The following is a 19,958-nucleotide window of genomic DNA, read 5'->3' as shown; positions in this document are numbered from 1 at the left end:
AGCACGTGAGTTCAATTCCTAAGTTTAATCGGCCAAACTACTGTTTTCCACAGAAGCTGTGCCATTTTACATTCCCACCATCAATGTACGAGGGCTCCACGTTCTCTGCCTCCTCCTGCACGCCTGTTATCTTCCATTTGTTCTGTTTTTATTACAGCCATCCTAGTGGGTAGGAGGGAGGGTCTCACTGTGGTTTTATCTGCGTTTCCCTAACACCTCATGCTGGTGAGCATCTCTACACGGGATTGTGGGCCAGCTGTACGTCATCTTCTGAGAAGTGTCTCTTCAGGACCTTTGCTCATTTTTTAATTGGGTTATCTTTTTGTCTTTATACATTCTGGATACTAGACCCTAAATGATATGTGGTTTGCACATATATTCGCCCATCGTGCAGGTTGTCCTTTCACTTTCTTCATGGTGTCCCTCCCTGGATGTACCAAAATTTTTGACTTTAGTGAATGCAACTGATCCAGTTTTTCCTTTGCTGCTCATGCTCTTGTTGTTACATTAACAGTCTTTTAAACACTATAACTTGTTTCTACTGCATATACCTCACAATAGAAAAAGCACAATGTAACTTTATTTGTACAAACTAAAATATTCAGTTTTCTATTTCTAAGCCTAGCCTTCAATAAAAGTCATGTAGAAGAGAACACTAAAGACAGAAGGCATCTGACTCACCTGCTTACGTGACCTCATGGCAGCTTCTTCTAATGTTTCTGCGGCCTCAAACTTGCCTTGGCGTCTGTAAAGTGCCCCAAGGTTTTTTAAAGTAGTTGTAACTGTTGGACTATAAAAGAAAGCATATGACATACAGAACTATTAAATTTAAATTTTAGAACAACTGCTATCAACAGCATTCTGATCCTCTGACAATCTAAAGGACTAACAGACTTATGTTTGGTTATGATATACTTTAACTTTCTATGGTACTTTCTGTAACCACAGAACTCTGAAGTGTTCTTCCATCTCAAGCAGCCCTGCCTTGCAGTGGTGTGCTGACCCTGGGGATTCCTGTGGACAGCACCTGCGGCCCACCTGGCACTGTGCTCCATCCAGGCTGGGGCCACTCTCACAGGCCACTGGCCACTCTGTAAACAGAAACGTTTGGGCTGAATGTGTCTGTTGATCAGTTTGCTTCCCCTTGGAGGCAAAGCTTAGTCTGGTCCTACAGTAATGAGGACAGTGTTTTTGTTTTGTTTTTGGTGCTGGCTAGTACAGGGATGGAACCCTGGACCTTGGTGTTGTCGGCACCACACTCTGACAAACTGAATTAATCGGCCAGGCCATGAGGACAGTGTTCCTAATGTTGGCTGCTCACATGCTCCTGTCCTTCCACAAGCTGAGGGGGAAGAGTGGAGCCCACCAGAATGTCAACGTCAGCAGGAGCCTTCAGAAAGGACAGATGCCTCATGTATAAAGGGAGCAGACTGGATGGTTGACAGGATGGTCGTGTTGCTGTATTCTTTGTTTGTTTTTTGGCAGCTGACCTGTACGGGGATCCAAACCCTTGACCTTGGTGTTACAACACCATGCTCTAACCAACTTAGCTAACAGGCCAGCCCGTGTTGCTGTATTCTTGACAGATCAGTCTTGCTAAAAGAACTAGAAACAAACCTAGATTCATTTTAGTATAGAAATGTACTTCAAGAGATTTTTTTTTTCTCTTACTAACGATAGGCACTTTAGGTACAGAAATAAAGAAGCTCTATTCTCCAAGTCTTTGAGACAATTACACAATAGTGGGAGAAATACAAGATAGAAATTTAATATATTGGTAAATACTATGAGGAACTCAAGGGAGAGGTATGTATTCCAAGCTAAGTTTCAGAGAGTTTTCCTGAAACAGATGAGTGGTAAGCCAAGTCTTATGGGAGGAGGAAAGGTGAGATAGGAAAAATACAGCAGACGGGGTGTGCCCCTCAGGCCAGCAGACACCACTCAGTGTGTGCAGGCAATAAGCACAGAAAGCTTGGGGCTCAGGTGATGAGGCCAGCAGAGGGTGACCACAGAGGGGCTACACTCCCCTCTGCAGAGCACAGAGGTCCTGAGGGCTGTGTGCACGTCAGTCTCTGCCCGCTGCCCAGAGAAAGGCTGGTCAATGGCTGGCTTTTCCAGTCTGCCGGCCTGCTTGCCATGAGTTTGCTACAATGGCTACCTTACATGCTGGTTTTCCTATGCAGGTAACTCCTTTGCCTTCCCTTAGGTAGTTATTCTTGGACAAAACAATGTTAATGGACAGAACCCATTACATTACTGTGGGTTTTGTATTTGTAAATGATCTCATTTACAAAGTTAGTGGTGTTTTTAAGTTGGAATTTGGGAAGTATATAGGACTATGGCCACAACACCATAAAGGAACTTTGTGTGTTTGGTCATTCACAAGCTTCCCTTTAGAACACTTTGCCTCCCCTGCTTTTTCACTTGGGGATCCAGACATACCTATCAACTTTGCAGGCTTTATACCAGCCACCATACTCTCCAAAAGATGTCCCATCCTTCTGCTTCCCCTAAATCATAACAAATAACATCAAATGAATAATGATCTTGAGTGCAGTATATCTGATTTAGAAAATCTCTCAAAGGAGTATACGTCCTTACTTTGCACTCTTCTCTTTCTTCAGCATGCATCCAAATAGGTTTATTTTCATCTAGGGAAGAAAAAAATACATGCTGTAAACAAGAAGAGAGCCTGCTAAGTAGAATAGAAATTGTTAAGTTTCAGTGAGTGCCAAGTTTTTGTTTTGTTTCCTGTATGATTCTTCTTAGGTATTACTACTTACATTTTGGACAGATTAAGTTCACAATGGAGAAAGCCTATGGAAGACAGAACTGGACACCAAGAAACAAGTAAGAGACGGCCACTGGCATCTAGCGCCAGGGACACAAGAAGCAGAATCGAATGCACTGAAACAGAGTAAGCAACTGTCCAAACCCCTGACACATGCTAAGGCCCTGTAATGGAACTCTTTAAATGCTAGATCCTCAAATAACACCTAGAAATATTTGGAATTTGAGCAAGCTGGCATTAAACAAAAGTCTAAGAAAAAGTAATAAGATGTTGGCAGCAAAGCAGAAAAGATACAAATCAATATTCCTTCAAAGTCTTAACTTCTCAGAACAATAACACATACCACTCACTGGAATTTCTAGACAACCAAAGACCCAGGCCATGGAGAAAAGAGCAATCTTAAAAATGACGTTTATGAAAACTGTTATAACATGAAAAGTACTTAAGCTAAAAAAGTGAAGAAAGTAAGTGGCGTCCGTGGTTCCGGGTGGATTGCGGTTTCAGCTGTGTAACTCCACAGGTTCAGGAGGGAGAAAGGACACTACAAATGTCAGGCATGTATCTGGGTGATTCTCAGGTTCCTGTCTCTGCATGATTTTTTGAGACTTCCTGCAATGAGGACACATTATGGGCTCTGGAAAAAGAGACCCACACTTCAGCCCCAGTCCAACCACCTATCAGCCACCCAACCCCAGTCTGTGGTGTCCCTGCTTCTAAAATGGGGTAATGTTTTACCCACTTCACAGGACTGTTGTGAAAGTGAGATTACACATTTAAACTGCTGAGCCTAGTGACTAGTACATGGTTAAGTGCTTTATAGACATTATTACAATTATTTGTCATGTCATGAGAGATGAGTAGAACTAATTTGAAATGTTGGTTTTAAAAAAGTAAACAGTACTTAAAACTTACTAACCCCGCTATTTAGGGCAGTTTTAGCTATACCTACCAAACAAATTCTATTGCTAGGATACAAGTATATTCCACAGCTAACATAGCTTGATTTCCTGCTGACGAGCCAGGTCATCAATCTCAACACATGCACTATGAGCAACAGAATGCTAATGTGATGCTGAAGGTCATGAAATGACACCACAATAGGACATATTTGCATCTTACCAAAGGGGGGAAAAATGCCTTTCTGTCTTATGTTTTAACATTTGCATGGAGGATGAATCCAAGTATAGAAAACCATAACCCAAATAACTGGACCTCATGCTATTTTTAGCAGAAGAAAGCTAGCAAATCACAAGGAAACAAGTCTACTATAAGAGTAGAATTTTTGAAAAGAAGCACTAAGGAGATGGCCCAGAATCACTACAAAATCAGCAAAGCCTCCACAGTTATATAAGGATGGGAAAACTCTCTGCAAACTGTAAAGCTCCAAGTGAAAAAGGAGCTATTCCTACCTGCTGCACAACTGCAAACAGAACCCATTTTCAGACTAATGAATCCGAGGCACTACTACGCATATATTTTGATCATAAAAGAGACTTATGCCCCAATCATTAAAAGAAAAAAATACACTTTTGAAAGATTTTTCAAAAGCAGTTTCTAGAAACTCTTGATAAAAGAAAATATTTATTGACCCTCTTTCCACCATCTTCGCACAGGAATGTGCTGGCCGATGCTCTCAAGAGCACCAGCGATGCCGAAGAGAGGCAGACGGCCCTGCTCCAACGTCACGGTTCGGTCTCTGACTGAGATGAGGAAGCATGGTACACCGGCGAATCTGAAAACACTGATGATCAGAGCTGGGGAAATCGCTGTGAGCCTCACAGGCAGATTAAACAAGTGCGGAGTGGTCAGCCCCAGGTTTGATGTGCAACTCAAAGATCTAGAAAAATGGCAGAATAATTTGCTCCCATCCCATTAGTTTGGTTTCATTGTACTGACACCCTCAGCTGGCTTTAGGGACTGTAAAGAAGCAAAATGCAAATACACAGGAGAAAGGACAAATAAGAAAAATTTTAAAAAGGAACAAAAAAAAGAAAACACATAAGAGGGAAAATCCTGGAATTCTTTTTCTAGGGATATAATAAATTCATACAAATAAAATGCGTCAATGGACCAAAACATGTATATGTACATATATAAAAGTTAACCAAAACACCTCTTTCCCTCTGCATTCTAAGGTTTCCCTCACTAGTAACAACTGTCCTCATTCTGAATGCCTTATGTAATACCTGATGGAAAAAAATAATTAACACACAAGTTTTCTTTTGGTTTTTTTTTTTTGGGTGGCTGGCTGGTAAGGAGATCCGAACCTATGACATTGGTGTTATAAGGCTGCACTTTAACCAACTGAGCTAACCAGCCAGCCCAACACACAAGTATTTTTGATTGAGCAATTTATTTATTTATGTATTTATTTATTTTTAAGAGATGACCAGTAAGGGGATCTTAACCCTTGATTTGGTGTTATCAGCACCACGCTCTCCCAAGTGAGCCACGGGCTGGCCCCTGATTGAGCAATTTAAATCCTATAAAACGTTTATTCCATTACTGTATATTAAGCACTTATATTACTTTAAGGACTATAAAAGAGACATGTCTTTAAGACAGTCAAGCAATCCAGCAGCTTTGGGGTACAGTGGAGGATATGCGCTTCTGGACAGGCTCCCAGGTGTGCTGAGCTGCTGGACCCTAGCCATACCTGGAGAGCCAATGGAGGATCACAGAAAGATTCTAGACAGTATGAATGGCTCCAGGAAGGTTTTCTAGAGTGAATGGGTCTAGGTCGCGCCTGAAGCACAGACTCGAGAGAGGCAGCACAGAAAGCTGTGGCCCTGAGCCCCCCACCACACGAGGCTCGTCCCTCACCGAGTTATCAGTGATGCCCAGGCATGGCACACATAGGAGGCGCTCGCTAACATTTACTGAGCAACAAATGAATGAGCAGGCAAATAAGTGAATGAATACCTAGCCTGTGCCATGTGCTTTCTTCTGTTCAGAAAAATGTTTCTAAAATTCAAGTTAAATTCTATCTTGAAAATACTGTGATGACTTGGGTATTACCCAGTTCAAGCTGGAAATCACTATTTTTAATGCATTATCCAATTATGTCTGCTTAGAAACAGGAGTATATTTCTTACCATCTACAGAACCAAACTCCCTTTCATGCGCACGAGTGAGAATCTCTTTGTACAGAGTCTCTGCTTGCTTGAACTTTCCTTGTTTCAGATAGCAGGATGCCTATAAAATAAAGTATTTAGTGTCCTTCACATGCAAATAAAGCATACATTTTAACTATGGTTAAAATATGAAACATCTGGATTTGGGAACGAGTGCAATACTAGCCACAACCGTTGAGCTGCTCCTCTCTCAACATACCAGGTTATTTTTCGTCTTGGCCACATTGGGGTCATCAGGTCCCAGTTTTGTCTGGTAGATCTCGAGAGCTCTTTGATAATAATATTCTACCTCTTCATACTTGCCCTGGTTCTGGCACAGTAAAGCCAAGTTATTTAACTGCTTGGCAACATCAGGGTGATCCTTTCCCAAAACCTGGGAATAAAAAAGTTATCAGAAACACGTACACAGGTCAAGGGATCAGATCCTCTTACGAGCCAGCCACCAAAAAAAGGGAAATGCTTGTTTCCCTACCATCCGATCCATTTTCCACCCACTGTCAGAAGGATATTTCAAAAACATAAACATGACTGTGCTATACACCCAGGCTTAAAACTCTTAAATGGCGCGCTTTGCGTTACAATAATAAAAATAACCAAATTTGTTGAATTCTCACTCTTAAGGGGAGGAACTGTTCTAATTTCCTTTAGCCACTTTAAGTTATTAATTCTTTTCCTTTTTTTTGCAGCTGGCCAGTACAGGAATCCGAACCATTGACATTGGTGTTATAACATCATACTCTAATCAACTGAGCTAATCCGTCAGCCCCAAGTTGTTAAATTCTTAGAATAATCCTTATGTACCACTATGATGCACATTTTGGAGAAGAGGAAGCTGGGTTTTATACAGACTGTGTTGGTTTGACTGCTGATTTCTGAAAGCCCAAACCCTCTGTCCCAGCTGCTCAGAACACACTACTCCTCCCTGTCACTACTTATCCTCCAGGGCTCGCTTCATTCCTCCTGGGGGGTGGGGGCTTCCCTATCTCCAAGTTACGGGAGACCTCGCCCTACCCCCACCCAATTAACTCAACAAGCCTATCACCTGGTTGTTCTTTCTTTCTTTGCAAGTATCACTACCTAGAACGATCTAGTTTATCCTTTACTGCCTGACTCTCACCCATTACAATGTAAGCCCCAAAAGCGCAAATTCCTTGTCTCTCTACTTCACCATCGTCATCTCAGCATCTAGAAAGGTGTCCGGCACATAGAAGGATGAATGGACACTAGCCTCCTCTCTTGGTACCATAAACAAGTGATTTGCTCTCTCAGCTTTGCAGTAACCAGGGAGGCATGCATCCATCCCGGTCTGCATTCCCTACCTCTGCATGCCTGGGAAACATTTAACTCAGTTATTCAAGATACAATTCAAACATGACCTGCTCTGGGAAGCCATCCCAATGCCCCCCAAGCCCTGGACCTGGAGGAGCCCCCACTCCATACTCTCCTAGAGCTCCATCATAGAGGAAATGTACCCTGTGGTCCCAAGGCCTGTGCTCCCTGGGGAGGGCCTGCCACCTCCAAGCAGGGGGCTCCAGATGAATGAAAGAGCAAATATATGAATGAATTTGGAAGATCATCATATACGGTTCATAATCCTTAATTTGATACTTTTGTGTTTTCCCTGATTTTAACCCCAGCCCACTCAAAAGATGACCAGTTTATTTCATAAATATCACGCAGATGACAGCATGATAAAGTATTACCTGTATAATTTGGTAATAAGCCACTTTTCATTTTCTCTCCCCAATTCCTTGCAATATGGCTCAAAATTAAGTGATCAATCTTTTGTGATAAATAATCCAAAAATTACCAAGTTGAAACATTACCCTGGTCATTCATGGGAGGGACCTAATACCTGAATCTCCATAACAACTGAACAGTCATAGGGAGTACTGCTGAAATGAACAAGTAACATTTTTTTCCAATACCTAATTACCATAAACTATAGCAGCTGGCATTAAATATCCATGACATTGCCTTAGTCTATAGCTCTGAGTTAATCTTCAGTTCTAAAACTATTTCATCTTTTACATTTCATAAAGCATATTTGGTGAATCTATTTTTAAACTATAACGTAACATAATGTTTTCCCTGCAGACAAGGACATGCCCCACTTTCCAATGCAATGCCCCATGCTTTCACTCCCGTCCCCAGAAATCCCGTCTTCAGCCAGAGGCCTTGCCTGGCCACAGCAGGCTCCAAAGGACACGCATGTTCAGGGCCACACCTTTCTGAACGTACATCCCTCTTAACAGGTCTCAAGTGTTGATTTGTCTGAGACAACCTGACTTTGTTCTGTGGGCAGTCCACCTTATTAAATAAGTTATTTTCAGTAATGACATATCACAGTGGTCATTTCTCAAAACTTACAACTGAAATACTTTTTAAGAAACAAAAAAATTAAATCTCAGAGAACAAGAACCCCTTATCTTTTGCACCTTTTCTCTGATCTCCAGAGCTCTCTTACACAACGGCTCGGCTTCTTTGTACTTCCCTCTTTTACCATAAAGGACTGCAAGGTTATTCAAAGTTGCTGCCACCTACCAACACAGAGAGAACCACTAAGAATAGTAAAAGATAACAAAATAGAGTATACCTTTATAAATCACGTATTCATTTATATTCAACATGTACCATAAAGCACTCTTAATTGGATAAAAGAATATGACTCCAGTTTAAAAAAGCAATTCATTATAATATAGATTATACAAAGTAACTCTGCAGAATATTAAAAGTGAACAAATCAATATCAACAAGATGATCTTGATTTTTTTTATTTCCCTGGAAGCCACAAAGCCAACCAAAATAGACCTGTGTGCAAATCTCACCAGATTTTAAGAAAAAGACAATATAAATTCTTGAGAAAAAAATTTATAGAAGTACATGCAATTTGATTTAGGATCAAAATATACAGTGGGTGATCCATTTGAGGTGGTGGTTTTAAACAAACTCAGTGTGCACTGGCAGATGCTAAATATCAGCGCCACTGACACTGAAGCTTGTCAGTGACACTGAGGAAGTGAAGACTTACCTGTATCATCCAGGGAAAAGGCAGCTCTTAAACCTTCCCTGTTGAGTTTAATATTAAAATGAGATGAACAAAAAAACATACTGGGCAAAACAAAACATAAAAAGAATGGAAGAATCAGATATACAAACCGCGGGATGGTCTTTGCCCAAAGTTTTTTCACGGATAGCCAAGGCGTCATTCAGTAGATTAGCTGCGTCTTTGTATTTATTCTGATCCCTAAATTGAAAACACATATTAAGTGTTTTAGACATAGATTACTACATCTTTCTCAAATGCAATTTTGGAACTATAGAAATAAAAGTCAAGCTTCAACTATTTAAAGATAAAACAACCCTATGCAGGAGAAAAAGATTGGAAGGAAATCCATCAATAAATGTGCTGTAAGGTGAGTTCTGGAATCAGACCTGATTAGCTTCTGAACATGGCCCTCCCATCTACACCACTGGGACAATACTGTTCCCACACTGCAGTGCTGTCCTGCACAGAATAAGTGAGGCAGTCTAGAACAAGAAATGGAGCTTGCATTTGGTATCAGATGGAACAGATTCCAGTGTCTGAGCTTGGGCTCTGCCAGTCAATGGCTGCGTGGCGTTGAGTATATTCAGCAACCTCCCGCAGTCCCAGCCCTTCCATCTTCACATTAAGTACATTACCTAACTCACAGTGTTGCCGTAAGAATTAAAGTAAATACACTGTAGTGTCTTAATTTGGTACACAAGTTGCCACCATTTTCTTGGATAAGGAGGAATGAAGGATCTTTTTTGATTGTGGTAAAACAGACACACCAACAGACCCAGACCCTCTTGGTTTAAGTGTGCTACTTACTACAGATGTGACTGCAAACAAGTTACTTGCTTTTGAAACTCAGTATACCTATTTCTCAATTGAGTAGTAATAGCTGCCCAGCAAGACTTTGCCCTGCAGAACATGAGAAGGGTTAATAAGGCTTCCAGGACTGGCCAGTTAGCTCAGTTGGTTAAAGCACGGTGTTGATAACACCAAGGTGAAGGGTTCCGATCCCTGTACTGGCCAGCCACCCAAAAAAGAAAAAAAAGGTTTCCAGAACCTTGAAGCACACTCACTTCTGACCAAGAACATTCTTGGTTTTGTTTTTTTTTAATTGAGTCATCCTATTACACATTATAAGCTGCCTCAAAATTTTTGTGAAAGTCCTCAAGTACAAATAGAGTTTCAAAAACTAGTAAACACACACACAACCAATTTATTTAAGTGTTGTGAGAACTACGCAAGATGAGGTATACTAAGCATTTCAGTAAATTATGACATGTCGTGTCACAAAATGCCAACAGCGAGGTCATGTCAAGCTGTAAAGCAGTGGTTCTCAGGTGTGGCCCCAAAACAACAGCCATTAACCTCACCTGGAACTTGTTAGAAACCAGACCTTCCCCAGACCTGCTGAGGCAGAAACTCTGGGAGAGGGGTCAAGCACACTGATTTAACAAGCCTATCAGGAAATTCAAATTCATAATGAAAACAAAAGTATAACATTATAACCATAAAGAACCTAATAGAAAAATGGGCAAGGTAAGAAAGATATAAATGACTAAAAATATATAATCAAAGAAATACAAGTTGAAACATAGTGCTCCACTTATCCACTGATAAAGAATAAGAGATTACTGGGGCCGGCCCGTGGCTCACTCGGTAGAGTGCGGTGCTGACAACACCAAGGCCCCGGGTTCGGTTCCCATATACGGATGGCCGGTTCGCTCACTGGCTGAGTGTGGTGCTGACAACACCAAGTCAAGGGTTAAGATCCCCTTACCGGTCATCTTTAAAAAAAAAAAAAAAAAAAAAAAAGAATAAGAGATTACTAAATGCTGCCAAGGCTGGTAGCAGTGCAGCAGAGTGTAAACTTTCTTTCTGAAAAACAACTCCACAATATGTAACAAGAACTGTGAAATGTTTATACTCTACCCTATTAAAACTGATCCTAAAAAAATCCAAAATCTTGGACAAAACTTAGAAAGATGTTCATCAGTACAATATTAATGGACAAAAAAAGCTTAAAATTACATGTTCCTTAATATAAGAATGATGAAATGATGAGTTATGGTCCAGATAGAGGATAAATTTTATTAAATAATTTTTAAATATTTATTTTTAAATATTTATTTTAAATATCCTCTAATTTTTTTTCAAACTTTTTACTGGCATAGGTAAACTCTCATGATGACGTTAAGGAAAAAAACAGGATTAAAGACAGGCCAACAAATCCCCAGCACCCAGCACAATGACATGCGTGTGACCATGCATGCTTATGTACTTAACAATAAAGAAACTCAGTTATGTTTATTTAACTCACTTATATAAATAATATCTAGTATTGTCCATAAACTTTCACATGTTGGTATTAGACATATAAACTTTTAAAAAAATCTTTTTGGAGTGAAATTTAGCATAATCTATCAAGATGTTAAATGCAAAACCTGTGGCCAAGGAATTCCTACAGTAAAAGTTTGCAAACAATCTGAATGTCCATCAACAAGAAAATGGTCAAAAATATCTCTGGAGTATCCATAAAACAAAGTACAATGCAGTCAGGAAAAAGACTGCTATGGGCCGGAGGTTAGCTCAGTTGGGTAGAGTGTGGTGCTGATAAAACCAAGATCTGGTTTCAATCCCTGTATCAGCCAGCCATCAAAAAAAAAAAAAAAAAAAAAAAAGACTGCTGTGAACAAACTATAGAGTTGCAGAGCATGATCTGATCTCGCTCTAAGAAGTGTTAAGGGTGTTTACTTTTTTTTATGTGTTTTTACTTTACCAACTTTCAAAAACTCTTTTTAAAGAAACCACTTATGCACATGGATGGCTATATTACTGCATTTCTCTTCAAGTGTCACCAGGCCCCAACCTCTCCTCTTTCTCCACAGCTGTCACCCCAAGACCTCACACAAGCCCCTGACAGTCACCCCACCTCCAGCTCCAGCCCCCTTTCTGTCCCAGGCGCCACGTCAAAGCAACTCTTCTATAACACAACTTGGTGCCCAGTGTTCCCCACAGGTGCCCTTTAGCAGAGATGAGTGTCAGGGGAGCACAAAAGGGACAAAAGGCAGGTGGACTCCTAGATCCCAAAAGGAGACAGAGTTAACCAGGCCTTGGAAGGTGGGAAGGGTACTGACAGGCAAAGTGCCAAGGCTCTTCTAGACAAAAGAAACCTAGTACACAGTCTTCTGGGAGAGAGTCCAATAGCTTAGGTGGCCCAAGTGAAGTGTGTGTGAGCTAATCTAGAAAGGCTGAACTGTGGTCACAGGCAGCATCTGTTCCGACTCAGTGACACCCATGCCACAGAGCTTGTTCAATATTTTGAATTTAATCTTGGCAGTTAAGAAGAGAAGTGGATGACAAAGTTGGAAAGTAGTTCATACAGATTTTAAAAAATATATTTTAAGGGGCAAGTTGGTTAAAAATACTGTCTCCATGTAAAATTCAGTGGATAAATGAAAGCAACTAGCCTGTACACCAAGGCCAGGATGTTGAGCATGGTGGCCACATCCGGGTGGTCGTGTCCCGAGGTCTTCTCCAGGTCCTCCAGGGCCTGCTTGCAGAGGGGCACAGCCACCTCGTAGCGCCCCTGCGAGGCGTACTGGATCACCAGGTTGTGGAGCGTGCGTAGCCGTGCGGGGATCTCATAGCCGCCCTGCTGGGCAGCCGCGGCCGCGCTGCTGTGCTGCTGCTGGACTGCACAAAGAAAGCTCCATGTCAGAGGGGTTTTTACAGAAAATTACCCAGATGAGTCAGCTAGTCTAAAATTTTCCTCACTAGCTTTGGTTCAAGTTAGTTCTTGGCCCCTATGCTATTTAAATCTTGTCTTACTACTGCCTGGGCAGGCTGGTCAGGGAAGGCGCACGTCCACTGACAAGGCCACCGTGAAGCTAACAGAAACAAGTCACTCTGACTTCTTTCTCTGTAAAAATCCACAGACCCCACTGAGCTATGCACGAATACCCCTATCTCCTAGGGAATGGCCTAATATGTTATTACATCCCAACAAACAGCAGCTATTTTAAATTCTCTTAGAAATGAGGGCCGAACCCGTGGCGCACTCGGGAGACTGCGGCGCTGGGAGCGCAGCAGTGCTCCCGCCGCGGGTTCGGATCCTATATAAGGATGGCCGGTGCGCTCACTGGCTGAGCACGGTGTGGCCAGTCACAAAAATGACAAAAAAGAAAAAAGAAATGAAAGGCAGGCTTCCAAGGCAGGCTACATGCACTCAGGCTCCCACTGATTGCCACAACCCCATCCCCTGAGGGAAGGCCCCTCCAACTGTGCATGGTGACATCCCCACAGCCCTCGTCACTTACTGCCATGGCCTGGGTCGTCTTCATCGTTGGGGAACAGGTCATCTAGAGGCTCTTTGGTAGAATCAGTGTCTTTGTCCTCCTACAAAACAGACCCAGAACGACCCTCATCTTACAGGTACTATACAGCCTGTCCTGAAGACCTTTAATATAAAACTCATTTTAACTAAAATTCTTAGAAAAGATAATGAGTTTTTTAAAATCAAATGTAGATCATCCACAATTTGGCCCATCTATCAGTTTAATAAAGAGTAATAAAAAGCTTGCTAGACTAAAACTCAAAATACTTAAGACCAGGGTTTAACAAAATAGACCATAACTGCATTTCTTTGCCTTAGAATCTTCACCTGTATCTGAGGAAGTTCAAGTATAGCAGGTGTAGTGGATTGAATTATGTTCCCCCAAAACTCACTAGAGCTTGAATTGTGTCCCCCAAGTTCTACGTATTAGAAACAGCCCCCACTGTGACTGTTAAGAGGGTGGGAAATCCTATTATGGTAACTGAAAGGTGCAGCCTTAAAGAGGTGATTGGATTGTAGGACCGTGCAGTAGTAAATGGATTAAAAATGGTGGTCAGGGGCGTGGTTCTGAGGGCTTTGAAAGGAGAGTCTGTCTCTCTCTCTGTGCTCTCTCTGCTTCCACTATCTTGCAATGTGAGACCCCTGAGTCATTGCTGCCAGCACCAAATGGACTTTGGACTTCCCAGCCTCAAAAACTGTAAGCAGTAAATTTCATTTTTCTTTATAAATCACCCAGTTCTGTGTATTCTGTTATAAGCAACACAAACAGACTAATACAGCAGGGAAACCCTTACTTAAAATAAATGGAGGGGCTGGTCACACATTCGCCACCAACGGGCTCCACTGCAGGAGCCCTGAGGGCACTATGAAACCTCCCAACTTTAAAAGTCTGTGACTTGTGCCTCCTCCCTGATCACTGATTAGTACAAGGGATAAAAACAGTGACTATACAATCGAGAAAACAGGTAAGAAGTTAGCATCATCATGGGGCAAAGGAACATTGTTTAGTTCCCAAAGGGACAATCTGATAAATACACATCATTTTTAGAATAATCCTGTCTGGGATGCATAATCCAAACTCAGGAATTATCTATAAAGTAACTGGCCTGTATTCTTCAAAAATACCAATGTCATGAAAGACAAAGAAAGTCTGACTCTATGAAACTAGCTTTCCCCTCCTCAATGTTCCCAGTGCTGCGGGGAAGTCACTGGCTGGCATCAGCATCTCCAAGTACTCTTCTTCCCACAGCAGTCAACAGCTTTTAAATGCCTTCTAAATCAAAACATTAGCTGCCCCCTGGCCTAGAGGAGACATGAGGGGAAAATGCAGTAAGCCTATTAAAACTGAACTGTGTTCCCTTAAAATTCCTATGTTGAATCCCTTACTCTCAATGTGATTGTGTTTGGAGATGGAGCCTTTGGGAGGTGATTAGGGTTAGACGAGGTTGCAAGCATGGGGCCCTCATGATGGGATTTGCTCTTGTAGTAAGAGACACCAGAGAGCTTTCTCCCTCTTTGTCCCTACCATGTGAGGACACAGCAAGCAGGTGGCCATCTACAAGTCAGGAAGAGAGGCCTCACCAAAACTAAACTCTGTTGGCTCCCTGACCTCAGATTTCCAGCCTCCAGAACTGTGAGAAAATAAATGCTATTTAAGTCACCCAGTCTGTAGTATTTTCTTATGGCAGCCCAAGCAGGCAAAGACAGAGGTAAGTGTAGGCTGCTGGTGCTATGCACAAGACTGTTGCAGTAGTCTTAGAATGGAGGTTTGTACACAAATGTGGAACTCACTGGTATATTGATTAGGTACATAAATATGCACGGCACCATGTAGGCATTAAAAAATGTAGCTCTAAACATAACGTCGAATCCTGGATTGGGTTGTGGAACAGATAAGGGACACTAGTGAAAGGACTGGTGACATGCAATGAAGTCTGTGGTTTAGTAAAAGTAATACAGCAATGTTAATTTCCTAGTTTTGACAAATGTTCTATGGTTATATAAGATGTTAATACAAAAAAAATGGGTAAAAGGCATATGGGAATTCACTATCTTTTCAACTCTTCTGTCAATTGGAAATTATTCCAAAATAAAAAAGTTTTCTTAAAAAAGTTAACTGAGGGCCAGCCCGTGGCTCACTCGGGAGAGTGTGGTGCTGACAACACCAAGGCCACAGGTTCAGATCCTATCTAGGGATGGCTGGTTAGCTCACTTGGGAGAGCAGGGTGCTGACAACACCAAGTCAAGGGTTAAGGTCCCCTTACTGGTCATTTTTTTTTAAAAAAAAGGTTAACTGAATCTGAAATAAATGATGGATGAAAATAACTGACACTAGGATGAACATCCATAGAGAGCCAATAGAAGAATATAAAAAATCCAAGATCCTCGGGGAATGCTAACATTCCAGAAACAGAAAGATAAGTTGGCAAGGGAGGCCAAGAAGGAAGAACAAGACAGGGGGCAGGAGAACCAGGTGGTGTCTTGAGCAGCAAGGGAAGGGAGGGTTTCAAAGAGAAAGGCCTGATCAAGAACACATGTGGCCTGGCCAGTTAGCTCAGTTGGTTAGAGCACGGTGTTGTAACACCAAGGTCCAGGGTTCAGATCCCCACACTGGCCAGCTGCCAAAAAACCCAGCCCCTTGCACTGCAGAACGTAGAGGCAGGACTACAGATGGCTTGCAGACTCCGCAGCTGACAGGTGAGGAAGCCAGACTGCTGAGAGGCAGGGAAGCTCAGGAGCTCCCAAGCTGGGCAGACCTTGTCCAAGGTAATACTGCAACTCTGCATCGTGCCTTATATTTAAAAAGCATTTTTAAATTTTCTGACCATATTCTAAAAAACAGATATGAAAAGAATACAGCAAAGAGAACTTCTATGACTTGCCCAGGGATGCCATTTCCAGACCCACAAGACTTGGTCCTGCTGAATGCAGTCACTAGAGGGGAGCTCCACTGTGATACCCTACTGACTACAGCCTGGTAAACATCAGTGCCACATTCATTGCAGAGCCACTCACAGATGGGGAAATGTCGTCATCATATTTTTTTAGCTGATTCATGAATTCAAGATGCTTCTTCTCTTCTTCCAGTTGAGCCACAGACTGCTCACTCTTCTGTAACTTCTGCTGTGTGTTGGCCAGTTCATCCCGCAGCCACTGATTCTCCTGGCACAGACGACGAACCTGTGCACGTAATTTCTGTTTCTCTGACTCAACGGCATTCAGGTGATTTGACAAAGCCATCATAACCTGAACAAACAAAAACGTTGACAGCGCTGCAGTACACTGTCTAACAAGAGTCCCTCCCATCTACACAAGTGCTTGTGGCTGTAGCTCCAGCTTACACTCAAGATCCTTTCTTCATAGTACATTAAGTACAATCTGCCATCTATTTATCTTTTCACCCTTCAGCCATAGACTACATAAGGGGGTATAATAAAGAATGTCACATGCTCAGAACATCTACAAAAAATATATTTATTTTTTCTATTTGACAGCATCACAAATGAACTAGCAATGAACACACAGCTAGTCTTCTGACGAAGCTGCATTATTTTACTTTCTATCCAGTTGGCCCCAACCTACTTTTTCATAGACCCTCCTCCACGTGTGAGAAACAAAGTGCAGGTCAGTGAGGGGCTATTGGTGAGTTGGGGAGGGGTGGGTATACAAATCTTCCTCGATGTTCCAAGGTAAGGGAAGAAGTCTTTGTAGCTACCACCAAGAGTCAGAATGCACTGGTGCAGTCATAAGTTCCTGTTTATGTTACTAAATCAGCGGCTACTCCAGGGCTCCACCTGTGGGGTGCTCATCAGTTTCTGAGACAGACCTGCCTGAGGCCACAAGTAAGTTCCGAGGAGCATAAAAGCAGAAAGGGTAGGGAGCTGCCTGGCTTCAAACTGCTCTCTTTTGGGCCGGCCCGTGGCTCACTCGGGAGAGTGCGGTGCTAATAACACCAAGGCCCCGGGTTCGGATCCCATATACGGATGGCCGGTTCGCTCACTGGGTGAGCGTGGTGCTGACCACACCAAGTCAAGGGTTAAGATCCCCTTACCGGTCATCTTTTAAAAAAAAAATAAAAAATAAAAATAAAAAAACCTGCTCTCTTTTTAGATCACATACCTGCCCTTCCCTCTCACAACCTAGTCATCATGTTTATTACCATTGCAGGTCTAAAACCTGAAACTCCAGAAGGTGTGCTTTTCCTTCCTTCTTTTTTTAAACCTATTATCCTCCAGACTAAAAAAGCAAGTTCAAATTCATACTACCTTTCAACAAGAGAACTGGAGAAATAACAGGTTCATAATATCCGAATAAAGTTAAAGTTCTACAATTAGAGTCTGTAACAGGTTTAGGATGAGAACTCTAAAATTAGGGTATGGACAGTCAATTCCTTTATGAAAGCAGAAGCTGGTGACCCAGGAGCCCCTCTTCTGCTTCATTCATTCACTATACTAGAAGACAGCTAAGAAAGAAAGAAGCCAATTTTTAGTGTATTTAATTTTACCCAAGATATATTGGTAGAGCCAGAAGTTATCAGGGGAGTAAAAAAAAACTAGAAGTTTCCAGTTTTTTCATCTCCATGTCTAGCATGATAGAAAAAAAGGTTTAGTCAAATACATAAAGCAATCTGGGCTCAGGGTACTACAGAGACTATCAGCTGCTGGCCAGTATCCATCCTTCCCTTCTTCCTGAGGCTTAAGAACCATGAACTGTAAATGGGCATGACAACCTCCCCAACCTAGCTCATACCTAGCTGTGGCCACGGGACGAAGTTCTGACCAATGAAGTGTATGCAGTGTTGGGCACTACTTCGAGGAAGCAGCCTTTAACGGGATAAGGCACACCCTTTCTGTCCCTTCCTGTCCCATCCTGTCCCTTCCCCTGTGCTAGAACAGGATCATGTTACTGCAGCTGGAACTCCCTCTTAATCCCCAAGACAGGCCTCCAGGGTGCAATATTGCAGACAGCACAGACCTGAGTATCCATGATGACCTTACAGCTACAAATCCATCCAGGACAGCGCACCTCAGTTTTACACACATCTATGTTGTTGTTGTTTTTGTTTTTTGATACAGGCAGTCAAATCAAATCCTAAATGACACAAAGGGGTACCTCTATTTTGACTCTACTTTTTGAAATTCAGATATGTCCAAATCAATAGTCATTTTTATAACATACACAAGCCACATATAAGTAGAACTGTGTTATTCTGTAAGCATCTTCCCTACACTTTAGTTAAACGACATATTTCAAACGCAGTCTCCATTTTTCCAACCACCGAGTTCACGTTCATGTTTGAGTCACTCACTCGTACCTGTGCCTCACTCAGGCCAAGCTCCAGCATCTCCAGTGACTTCCGGATCATGTTTGATTTCTCCTCCACCAGGTTACTTTCATCATCTTTCTTCAAACACTTCAGCGTCTCCAGCAAACTCTGTAAAATGGAATTGTGCTCATTCTTCAGAGCTTCCAGCCCCTGAATTACTTGCTTTGTCTTAGAAATAATTTCATCCTGCGTAAGCTTCTCCAACTTGTCTTCCTTTATATACACCATTGTGGTCATGTTGTCATACATTCTAGAAAGGAAAAAAAAAATTAGACATCTCAGTACCTGTTTCATTTGTTACATCTTTAACAAAACTAAATATTTTTTAAAACGTTTAAACTGGCACTTTACGGGTAAATAATAAATATGTGTATTTGTAATTTATAATCTTGAAGTAACATATTCTGTACCATTTCTGTTTTTTCTTTGTAGATCCACTTAATTACTTTTCTGGTTTATGTCTGAATTCTTTTTTATAGATAAAATGACAGCAACTGAAATTAATGCCAAAGATTAAAAGCAGCAAAACATCCAAATGGCATTTCCAAAACACACAGCCTCAGTGAACAAAACTTTCTCTCAATGTCTGCAAGCTCTTTCTCTCTTAATGAAATGTCTAGAGGACAGTAAATTCTTGGTAATATATTCAACCAGTCAAGCCTTGAGAAGTGGTCACACAGTTTGGAAGAAGAAAGAAAAACCAGGGCCGGCCCGTGGCTCACTTGGGAGAGTGTGGAGCTGATAACACCAAGGCCACGGGTTCAGATCCCATATAGGGATGGCTGGTTAGCTCACTGGCTGAGCGTGGTGCTGAACAACACCAAGTCAAGGGTTAAGATCCCCTTACTGGTCATCTTTAAAAATAAAAAAAGTAAAAAAAAAAAAAAAAAAAAACAGCAAAAGAACATGGAACAGTAAGAGCAGCAGGAGAAGGGCCAGAGTTAGAAGACACAGGGCGAGACTGACAGGAGCAGGATGGTCAATGTGGCAGACTTAAGGAGGACGCTGAGGAGCGCTGATGGGCTGGGCCAGCCCAAAGGCCACCAAGATGAAATAATATATCATCTGGGACTGGCTTTGAAACACCACAATGAGAAAGAAAAAGTGGAAGGGAAAGGGACATATAAAACAGTATCAGCAAAATGTTGCTAACTGATGACACTGATCAACAGTTCCTTGTATTACCCTCTCCAGTTCTGTGTGTGTCTTAAAATCCCATAATTACATTCAAAAAACAAAAAAGTCATGAACGATGATCACTAAAAAGTCTGTTCAGTAGAGTGACAGGGGTGGAGGTCAGATTATATGTCTGAGTTATTTCCTTCATAGCACTT

At 41.9% G+C, this 19,958-nt stretch overlaps 1 protein-coding gene across 16 annotated transcripts in view; it reads right to left on the bottom strand.

The window, feature by feature from the left end:
• The window catches only part of KLC1 (kinesin light chain 1), a 57,240-nt gene that overhangs the window by 21,643 nt on the left and 15,639 nt on the right, over window positions 1-19,958 (bottom strand). For all 16 annotated transcript variants that reach the window (XM_063089381.1, XM_063089384.1, XM_063089382.1 and 13 more), the window contains exons 2-12: window positions 18,613-18,874; window positions 16,314-16,544; window positions 13,282-13,360; window positions 12,433-12,658; window positions 9,085-9,172; window positions 8,364-8,465; window positions 6,125-6,298; window positions 5,887-5,986; window positions 2,602-2,651; window positions 2,443-2,510; window positions 682-790 (exon numbers count right to left, since the gene is read on the bottom strand). In XM_063089381.1, coding sequence (XP_062945451.1) covers window positions 682-790; window positions 2,443-2,510; window positions 2,602-2,651; window positions 5,887-5,986; window positions 6,125-6,298; window positions 8,364-8,465; window positions 9,085-9,172; window positions 12,433-12,658; window positions 13,282-13,360; window positions 16,314-16,544; window positions 18,613-18,873 — 1,488 coding nt within the window. In that variant the 5' untranslated portion in view covers window position 18,874. The remainder of the gene's footprint in view (window positions 1-681; window positions 791-2,442; window positions 2,511-2,601; window positions 2,652-5,886; window positions 5,987-6,124; window positions 6,299-8,363; window positions 8,466-9,084; window positions 9,173-12,432; window positions 12,659-13,281; window positions 13,361-16,313; window positions 16,545-18,612; window positions 18,875-19,958) is intronic.

The sequence above is a fragment of the Cynocephalus volans genome, chromosome 3 (assembly GCF_027409185.1).
Source record: "Cynocephalus volans isolate mCynVol1 chromosome 3, mCynVol1.pri, whole genome shotgun sequence".
Lineage (NCBI taxonomy): Eukaryota > Metazoa > Chordata > Mammalia > Dermoptera > Cynocephalidae > Cynocephalus > Cynocephalus volans.
This window is presented reverse-complemented; position numbering and strand designations above follow the sequence as displayed.